The 10,399-nt window shown below is 30.5% G+C and overlaps 1 protein-coding gene across 1 annotated transcript; it reads left to right on the top strand.

Annotated features, from left to right (window-relative positions):
* Positions 1–6,031: 6,031 nt before the first annotated feature.
* Positions 6,032–9,691, top strand: LOC125503849 (10 kDa heat shock protein, mitochondrial-like). Its single transcript, XM_048664860.1, has 3 exons — positions 6,032–6,253; positions 7,718–7,879; positions 9,259–9,691. The coding sequence occupies exons 1-3, from the start codon at positions 6,251–6,253 to the stop codon at positions 9,400–9,402; spliced, it is 309 nt and encodes a 102-aa protein (XP_048520817.1). The 5' UTR covers positions 6,032–6,250; the 3' UTR covers positions 9,403–9,691.
* The last annotated feature ends 708 nt before the right edge of the window (positions 9,692–10,399 follow it).

Genomic DNA, 10,399 nt, shown 5'->3' with positions numbered 1-10,399 from the left:
TGACGCCAATTTTGAATCACCCTGTATATAATATATACAGCAATATATAATATAATACTATACGAATCGATAATATATACGAATAATAATACGAATTAACTTGTACGGCTTACCACCTATTTTTTATTATATAAGAACTACTTGAATTTTAAATTTATAATTCTTGAATATACAGGGTGTTTGGTAAGTAGATTCATTCCTTGTAGGAGGTGATAGTGCAGGTAATTTTGGATATATGTCTTTAATAGACCATATTCCGAAAACTCTTAGTCTCCGATCTACAGCGTGCTAAAATATTAATTTAAAAAAAATATATTTTTTAATATCGGAAATCCTTTGGAGTATTTTAATTAAATTTTACAAACTTAGGCACTTAACAGCAGTACATGTTTTGTGACAAAAATTTTGTTATTAGCTTCGCCAGAGGCGTGGGAACTAGCACCACTGTAGATAATTTTAAATAAAAAAATGTTACGTCACTGATTTTTCTAAAAATAAATATTATTTTTCAAGTTCTTGTTCAATTTGGAAAAGAAAATGGCTCTTGAATTTTTTTCTACAACGCACCGTGTTTGAGTAAAAAAATTAAAATCAATTTATTGCCCGGCGTAATCGGGTTTTTATTTAAACATTTGGCTCTTCACTAGTTATGGTCACTGATCGAAAAAAAGAATGATTGCTGTCATTGCTGTCTGAGTAGCTCCTTTTTGCGTTTTTCTTTTGTAATAAAATTGATACAATCTAAGTGCACATTTTTGTTTTCATACTAAACCCTACTTAATTATAACCCGATTAAGCTATGCAATAAATAGAGTTTAATTTATTTAATCGAAAACGGGACGTCGTATAAAACAATGTCAAGAGACCACTTCCAAATTGAACAGGAATTTGAATGAAAAAATTCGAAAATCAGTGGCGTAACATTTTTTATTTAAAATTATCTATAGTCGTGTGAAAAGCTAGAAACAAAACATGTATTGTTGTTAAGAGCCTAAGAATGTAAAATTTTGTTTAAATATTCTGAGCGGTTTCCCAATATTAATAAGTAACATTTTTGTATTAAAACTTTGTCACCCGTTTGAGCTTTCTTATAATTGATTATTAGTGATTTACATTAAATATTTCTATTTTCTTATAAAATCTAAAAAAGTATCATTCTGTAGGGTTTTACAGCCACTTGGCTTCTACATGTACAAGATTTGCGGAATGTTTATATTCAAAAATCATGTGAAAATCTGAATGTGGAACAACCTGTTACTAAAAACTATAAATTTCTCTCATTTTATACCTCAGTTTTCGCATAAAAAAAATTAGACATAATTTATAAGCTGGCAAATGTTGATGGCGCGCAAGTAATTTGAAGCATTCGTTTTTTGGCCGGGGATTTTTTTAATAAACAACAAACTCCCCGTGATGGAACATCCTCGGGAGGCAAACTTTCGGAAGTTTTAAAGTTGGATAGAGAAAAATGTGCAGCGCCGACAAGCTAAGCACGAAGTTGCGGAACGCGAAGCTGAGTTTCGAGGAGTTTCCTTAACGACGCATTCGCTCTGGCTGAAGGAAACCGCCTCATTATCATGCCGCTAAAGTTTCAACGGGTTAGTGTGGAACCCTGATGGTTGGAAATTTGCCAACTAACCTTGCATCTGGTTTGGTGAAATGTTTATCTTAACAATAAACGTTTCTTTTCCAAGTTCGCATGTTAATAATATACAGAGTATTTCAAAAATTGCATTAATTCTCCACGTTGGTTGAGAGGCAAAAAAACTTATGACACTGATTCTTCGAAACGACAACTGTTTAAATTATGTAATGTAACTGTTCGTTTTCTTTTTCGGAATTTCCGGAATTTTCTACTTAATGAATGGTTAACAACGTCAATAATTAATTCCTAGTTTATCGAAACGTATAGATAACTTCTTATTTGGAAATTCTCATTATAAAACATTTTCTATGCAACCCAAATTTTAGGTAGAGAAGTCCTCCAAATAAAATTGCTCTCAAAACTATCCACTATTGTATGAAGCTCGATGAACTCTAATCGGAATATCCTGCAATTCCTGGAATCCAATTCAACTCATGAACAACATAAACGGACAACATTTTTGCATGGATTACAAGCAATTCAAATTTGTTTAGTAACATTTTACCCAAATTAATAAAACGGGAGGCAGATCAAATGAAAGTCAAATATGCCAGAGATTGTTTTAATGTTCGATTTTCATATCTATTTTCACATTTGCTTTCAGTGGTTCAAACAACCGAAAAGTCTATAATTTTTCTAATGATTTTATATGTTTTGTATATTTCGCAAATAGACCTTAAGCAATATTTTAAAATGTTCTTTATAATAGAACAAATAAATGACATTATCCAACGAGGACAAAATTGGATAGAAACAAATAAATGTTTTGTTTGATTTTAGGCACGTGCATTTTTACGTTTTCGATGCAAAAATTTGATAGCGATAAAATCACGATAGATCAAAAATAAATCACCAACACAGACTTGGGAATACGCGCTCATATTTTTTTTTCTTTTTAAATTTTATTTGTGTTTTATGCGACAGCATTTAGCATAATTGAACAAATCGAAAACAAAATCCGATATCAACATTTTTGAAGTGAAACCAAAGTAATTGTTCGTAAAAAATTATCGATTTTATTATTATTATTATTTTTGAATTGTGAATATTTTCTTGCAAATCGATCATAATATTAAATAGGAAATTCATCAATTCGATCATTTGATGCAATGCGACATAAAAAAAAACACTCACATCTCATTGTCTAAGAATTATATTTGGGCCACTCAATAATCTTATAACAACTCAAAAAAAAAACAATATTGGAATATTAAAAGTGTAAATCAGTTCAGCTCTGGAATCCTTTCGCCTTTTTTCACCTCGGCTGATTTTTTAATAAACAACTGAAACTCTGCCACGTAACATTCTCATCAGAAGTCGAACTTTCGAAAGTTGGAACTTGGTTAGAGAGAAATCGAGTCCGCCGACAAGCTGAGCACAAAGTTACAGAACGCCCGAAACAGAGTTTGAGGGGTTTCCCAAACGGCGAATTCACCGAACTAAGGGAAACTCTCTGATTATCATGCCGCCAAAGTTTCCACGGTTTAGTGTCGAACCCTGATGGCTGGAAATTTGCCAGTTTGCAATATATCAGGCTTTTTGTTCTTTTCGACGATTTAAAGAAGCTTATTGCAAAATTTACGCCCGAGTTGAAGTTGAACTTCAATCTAAAAAATGTAGAAAATTCATGAATATTCTATATCCCATTGTAAGCTGTTATTTTCTTTTACTTTACTACAAGTAAAAGGTGACTCAGAACTATCAGCTTCTAGGGATAGAACATATTTTAATGAGTTTTTACGACTGCGGTTCACAAAATTTCAAAACCATAGAATAAAACATTTCAAAAGTTTGAACTGTCCCATACGATATCGAGTGTTTCAATTTTAATGCAATAGGAGAATTTTCAGGTGTGCTATTTATGATCTTGAATGAACCACTTTTCCTACAAGTGTCTTCAGCATCAAAGTACTCCAACTAAAATTTTAATGCAGCGCATTTGGAACTCTTTTAACTCTTATAATTCTTTCGTACAATTAAAAGTTTGCGCCCAATAGAATTATTAATTTTGCGTGGCCGATAACAAATATTTATCAGCTACCGTGACTAAAATCCTATTAAGTGCGAGTAATTTTTCATAATGTTTGTTTTATTAAAAGCTAGTCTGGTGAGGGTTGTTTCAGGTATTGCGCTTGAATTTTGTTTGAACTCAGGAATGTAAAATATGAAAAAGTTTTTAATCCAATAATTTATTTTTGCATGAGAAGGAAATTATATAAAACTTTGAAGCAAAATTGTTGAAATTTGTTTTAAATCACATTGAAATGTTTTTTTTAATATTTTGCTAATTTCTGTCTTATATAGGGTGTCCAGTAAGCACATGATTAAAAGGGTACTGCGATATTCTTTGGATCAAATGATTAGGTTACGTTTACGTGGCTCGTATGTGCAGTCAATGTCTAACATTGTTAAGTGCCACTTAATCACAAATATTTTTTTTTGCAAAAACTATGAATGCTACAAGATTTTACAAAGAGCACAAAATTGTGAATAAATGATTAATGCATCAACCAAAAAAAAATGAGTTGATTTTATCCACCAAATAAAAAGTTCTGGGGGTTTTTCTACCAGGACAATTAATAATTCACCACTTGTCCAAAACGAATGAACTCGATTGTTCCATAAAAATATGAGCATAAGAACCAATTCACAGCGAGTTTCACTAAAATACATCGTACCATTCTCCCGATATTTGAAGATATTTTTTTTTTGAAGAACTTTGACCATCAATAGCATTGGAACCAGACATTTTTTTTGTCAATAAAAGTTAGGTCAGATCTTCTTCTTTTGATGCAAAGGATATTGTAGTATCCATCATATAATACAAACAGGGGATCGAATTTAAATGTGATCAATTTAGTCCAATTAGTATTACCAAAGCTTACCCCTTAAGTTTAGTGTAAACCCCTTATCGAGCGAAAAAAATGTTGTAGACAATTTATCTGTGTAATGCTATAAACAATTTTATAAGCAAATATGATATTTAAAAAGCCCATTACATAACTATTAGCGGTTAAAATAATAACGGTTTCTCATGAAATACTTTGTATAGCAAGATAAATCTATAGCTAAAACTATGCAACAACAATAAACGAAATTGTTTAACTTGACAAAGGGTGTGAGAAGATAAATAAGAAATGCATATTTTTTATTGATTAAAATGATCATGGAATCAAGCAAGGAAAGTATTTTCTAATTGGCGCATCCGCTATAATGTCAAAGCAAAAAATGAAGATTCAGAATACCATTAAGAATTGAACAAAACTAAAACTTAAATATTATCTGATTAGAAACTGGAAACTTTGTCTTTGTGCAAAGTTTTAGTACAATGTATAAAACAGTTTTCACATAATTTTAGTACTTTATACAACTTGCCCAAAAATTTCAAATAGAATATGTAGATCTGAGTTTAATTAAGACCAGATAGTTATTTTTAAATTTGTTGCGTAAAATGAACGAATCATTAACAGCTTACCACAAATAAAAAGAAATGGCGTATTTTTTAAAGCAATTCAAGCGAATTTATAATTGAAGAACATACAAAATTTTCCGTTTCTTTTATACTACAGCATAAAGACTATAATCTTTATACTGTGCTAATACTTATGCTATGATATTTAAGCTGTCCTAATACCATAATACAATACTTTATTGGTCATTCGCCATTTTGTCAGGTTAAATACATATATCAAAAGAGATAGACTTTCGAGGCCATTCCTTGAAACTAATGGGTTTTTCGGCGACGGCTTAAAAACCCGAAAAACCCATTAGTTTAAATACATATAATTCAGAGAATTATAGATAAGGGAAAAATTATAAGCAGATTTTACGTTCGTACTTTACGTTAACTACGTGCTTTCTTAGGAAATTTTGCTAAGTTGTTAGAAACAGTTTTAATTTTTTCTCTAATTTCCCAGTAATATTTTTCGCTGGAGAGAACCATTGAATCAATTTTAATCAGCACATAAGTTATAACTTATTAGTCAATTAGTATACTAATTGACAAAAATAATACGAAAAAAAATCATGTATAAAAATTATTTTCTTTAGTCACAAGTTTCTCAAAAAAACCTAACTCCACAACTGCTATCGTTTTTCTTTCAAAAATATTTCCAAAAATTTTTCATTGAATTTATAAGAAATACAAAATGAAAAACCGTTTCATTTAATTAACATACGTATAAATAAAAAAAATAGCTCCGTTATGTATTATATGTTCTATTGCGATTTTCATCCTTAAGCTTTTTGAAATCCCAACAAAAAATAATAATACATACGTTGAACGGATTTGTTTTAAGCTGACAACACCGATGCATTGTTTACTGCTCTGTTCCCAGTTCCTATTGATTGTCACGCGTCACGCGTAGTAAATTTATTCGCGCTTCCCATATCGTCGTGTCTCTCTCAGGGGACATTCTGGACATTCAGTTTCGTGATATTAGAAAGAGAGAAACAGTGGCGTCTAATTTTGAGTGCAAAGTTCGAGAACGTCAAAATTGATAACCTCCAGGAAAGTGTGAAACCGGTTCTTCCAGAAAATTCTCCACGTGAAACTTGCTACTTCATTTAGTTTTCCAAAGCACCAAAAGACCAACTACACTCAAGATGGTAAGTGAGACATTCGATATACTACAATGGGGCGTTTATGCACAGTAAATGTATTCCATTTTTAATAAAGGAGGATTTTTCATCTAGCACTGAACGCCCGCGTGGCTTTCTGTGCCCCATTTTTTAAATTAATTGATGTAAATTATTTAGTCTAGTGCTGTGCCTGGCACAAGTAGCGATGAATAGTGAAAAGTATAGAATATAAGAAGAATTTCGACTTTCATTTAGGTTTAATATTCCAGAAATGTCAGTTTAGTTATCCACTTGTGATTTTTAAACGATTTGCTCAAGTTTTTCAACTTTTTATTTGGAAAAGATGGCAATATTTCTGCCAAAAATATCTAACTTTGTCTTTCCCAGTAGTTCTGAAACATGAGTTAGCTTAGTTTTTTTTTTATAATTAGAAGAACCTACCTAGAAAGCATCGATTTACATTCATTAGTACGACCACGTTTTTTCATTTTCATTTCAACACCTAAATGATAAGTGTTTTTCTGTTTCGTGGGGATCAAATTCCAACTAGCCAGAACACCAAAAATTGATAGATAATAATTCCAAAAGTATAGTGAAAACACTTTTTATAAAATACTTTTTGGGTAATTTAACAGTTCTACCTCAAAGTAATCCGAATTATTTGCCCAACTAAGAAAAAACGCCTATATTAATTTTTCTTTTAAGAAAGTTACATTTAGAAGTCGGAGGAGCTCCGTATATCAATCGGAAATTTATAGTGAATATGAAGAACCGCCGAGAAAATCAAGTGAGGACTTTTGCTTCTAAAGTTTTCCAAACTCCATTCGTAAAATGCTAAACTCGTTAATTTTTTTCATAGTGCTGAAGCTTTGACATCACACTTTCAAAGCTTTTCATTTTGGTTGCTTTTAACTTCGGAATAAACTATAATTGAATTTTAAACAATTTCCTACTGGGGATTTAAAAGAAACGTTGCAAGCACATCTGCAAGTTTCAAAACCCTCATACTTAGTTAATTCGTTGATTTTTTCCGTTATTTTTTATTTATTTTCTCTTATTAAAGAGGCGAATTTAGATTAGTAAAACCGTTTACGTTTTAACCTCAGAATTCATATACATATGTATAATAATTATTCAAAATTAAGTTTCGCCCCATACAAACGGTATGGGGCGTATGTAACATTCTCATTTTAGAGTCATATCTTTCAAATTTAATACTATTTTGTTTCCTTTATTTTACTTTAGATTTAATTTTAGTTTAATAGTCCTAGAAAAGAAAAATGTCTCCATATAAGAACGATCTCTTAAAATCAAGACATGCTCTTATTTAGCATCTAAAAAAGTTACTGACATTAATGGGAACGAAACTGCACTGACTTGTTATGATAAATGTGTTTTATGTTGAATGTGAATTATTTGGACTCTTAGGGAGTCTGCTTATATCAGTTTAAAGTAATTTTTTAACTACATTGATTGTTCTTTAATTTACAGAGCGCATCCCTGAAACGTTTGGTCCCTCTGTTCGACCGAGTTCTAATTAAAAAGGCAGAGGCCATTACAAAAACCAAAGGTGGGATTGTTATTCCTGAAAAGGCACAAGGCAAAATTTTACAGGGGACTGTCGTAGCAGTTGGACCCGGCCAAAGAAAAGAAGTAAGTTTGCAATTTATTCCAATTCATCAATGTGGATTCATATCTAAAAGAACTTGCATTCAAATTGTCTTTATATAATGATAATATATGTTTTAATTGTGATTGTTCACTTGTATGTTTACACAACTAAGCCAATAAATGTGCATTCATTTCGATAACGGAACATAATATAAGTCTAATTTGTGTTAGTTTATATGTTTTGGCGTCCTTCGCCTCATTGACCAGATCGAATTTATTTTTATTGATATACAAATTCTCCAGTCTATAACCAGCGATATCTGCTTTTTACATTCCCAAAAAATAAGGTGCAATTAGAGAACTAATAATCACATGCACATATGAAGAAATGTAATTGTATTCTGAAAATTGGAAATCCTTTTTTGTTTGTATTTTTACCTAATATTTATGTTTATAATATAAATATTAATAAAGAAAGGAAGAGAAAAAAACAATCCAACAATTTCAACCAAGAAGAAATACGAAATTCGTCTGGTACCATCTTTTAGAGAATTTATGACAAATTTAGTTATTAAATATATTTTTATACATGGGCCTGAAAATTGAAGAAAAAACCGCAATTTAGCAGTCGAATTACAAAAACAAAAATGAAACTACAGACTTGAGAGTTTAGTTTGGTTTTACCGGTAATACTTTCTCATTTATTCGGGGATCTCTAATATTTCATAATTAAAGACCTTTAATTTTTCTGAATACATTGATGTACATTTTTTGGTTTTATTTTAACATATATGTATATATAACATTATAAGGATTTTATAAAAACCAAAAATATGTATTTTTAAATGTCTTTAATAATGTGATTCCCATTGTTTCCAAAAAATGATATATTGTTGATGTCTTCTCTTCAAGGTGAAAGAGTATTAGACCTGAATTTAATTCCGTTATAATAGTATTGCCATTTTTTTAAATGCGTTTAAATCATTTGATATCGAAACATTTGTGGGCTTGTTTGAATAAATATGAAGTAGTGGTTAATACTACATACTTAATATTAGTTTGAATGACGTTTAAGCTTTTGTTAATTTCAAATGGACTTATACGATGCCTAAAGTCAATAAAATGTGAACGTCATAAATATATGAAATGATAAATTTGGGATTTTTAATAAATTAAATCGGCTTTTTATAGCAATTTTTTGATTAAATATTCTTGTAATGCGATTGTAACTGCTTTTATTACAACTGTATATTAATGGCTCATGTAAAAAATACGTTTAGTTCTAATGAAACTGTTATCCATTTAAAAAAGTAATGGCACACTAAATTCATTGGTTTTTCTCAACTGTATTCACCCCTTTCAAAGAAACAAATGTTTCAGATATCTTGAAAATTACATTTAATATTTTAATTTCCTCTTAGGATGGAAACCATATTCCCATATCAGTCAAAGTGGGAGAACTGGTTCTTCTTCCGGAGTATGGAGGTACCAAAGTGGACGTAGAAGAAAACGTTGAATATCATCTTTACCGCGAAACCGATATTCTCGCGAAACTTGACTCCTAAGTTTTGAGATTTTGTAGGACTGAATATTCCATTAAATGTTGTGTTATTTGGAATGAATGGTTAAATTAGCCAATATCAACAAATTGTTCATATTGCTGGATCTGTACTAAAAAACTCAGTGTGTAAGTTGAAATTTCCAGATGTAAATGTTTTTATAAAACAATGGAATTTTCGTAAGGCTGTATCCGTACTGCTGTTTTATTACCTGCAGTGATAATAGCTTTGTTAGTAGTTGTATAGTAGTAGTAATACTGTTGTTTTTACTATATTAAATAAGATTTCTATAGGACGGTTTTTTTTATTTACCTCCTTTTAATTACAAGTCTAAAATCCGGTCGATTCTTCAACTGAAAGTCACAGTAGAATATTTTTTAATGATTACTTATGTGTCTAACTTTTATTATGCAAGGGTGTCGCGCTTGGTAAGCCAAGTAGAACATGTAGAATTGCAAGAGCTTTTAAACTTTCAACGTGTTTTTCAAAGTGCATCAATTCCATATCGTTTTTTGTCGTTCAATTAACAGAAACAATGTATTAAGATTAGAGATGACTTTGAGAGTTAGATACTATCATTATTAATATACCTATATCCGAATAATACGTACCAGCAATTTAACATTGAAACGTACGGAATAAGAGCTTGTTAATTAAATAAAAACGTTTAAAATAGTCTTCTATATTGATCCTTTATAATTTTTGTAATCACGCAGGAACATGTAACGAAGCAATACCACTTCGAGCTCTAGTTAGCGCTAAAATGCACACAATAATTACTTTTTTTAATTAGCCTCAGCTAAGGAAAAAATAAAATAATACTTTTTATTACCATTTGCGCTCAAGAATTGGTCTATAACAGTACAGTTTTGGGGCAGGTCTGGACTTTAAAATTAATTTCAGGTATTTCATAATTATTTACAACTGTTCATAATTTTTTTCCCAGTAAAGTAAGTGGAGCAGAAACAAAAGACATTAATTATATTTAAATGATTCAGTGATT

The sequence above is a fragment of the Dendroctonus ponderosae genome, unplaced genomic scaffold (genome assembly GCF_020466585.1).
Source record: "Dendroctonus ponderosae isolate FM_Combo_2020 unplaced genomic scaffold, Dpon_F_20191213v2 Dpon_F_20191213_3, whole genome shotgun sequence".
NCBI classification, from domain to species: domain Eukaryota; kingdom Metazoa; phylum Arthropoda; class Insecta; order Coleoptera; family Curculionidae; genus Dendroctonus; species Dendroctonus ponderosae.
The sequence above is the reverse complement of the archived record's forward strand: the minus strand, read 5'-3'. Positions and strand labels throughout refer to the sequence as shown.

Coding starts and splice junctions, on each gene's coding strand:
- LOC125503849 (XM_048664860.1), top strand. Junction 7,880..9,258: donor GACCCGGCCAAAGAAAAGAA/GTAAGTTTGCAA, acceptor ATTTCCTCTTAG/GATGGAAACCATATTCCCAT.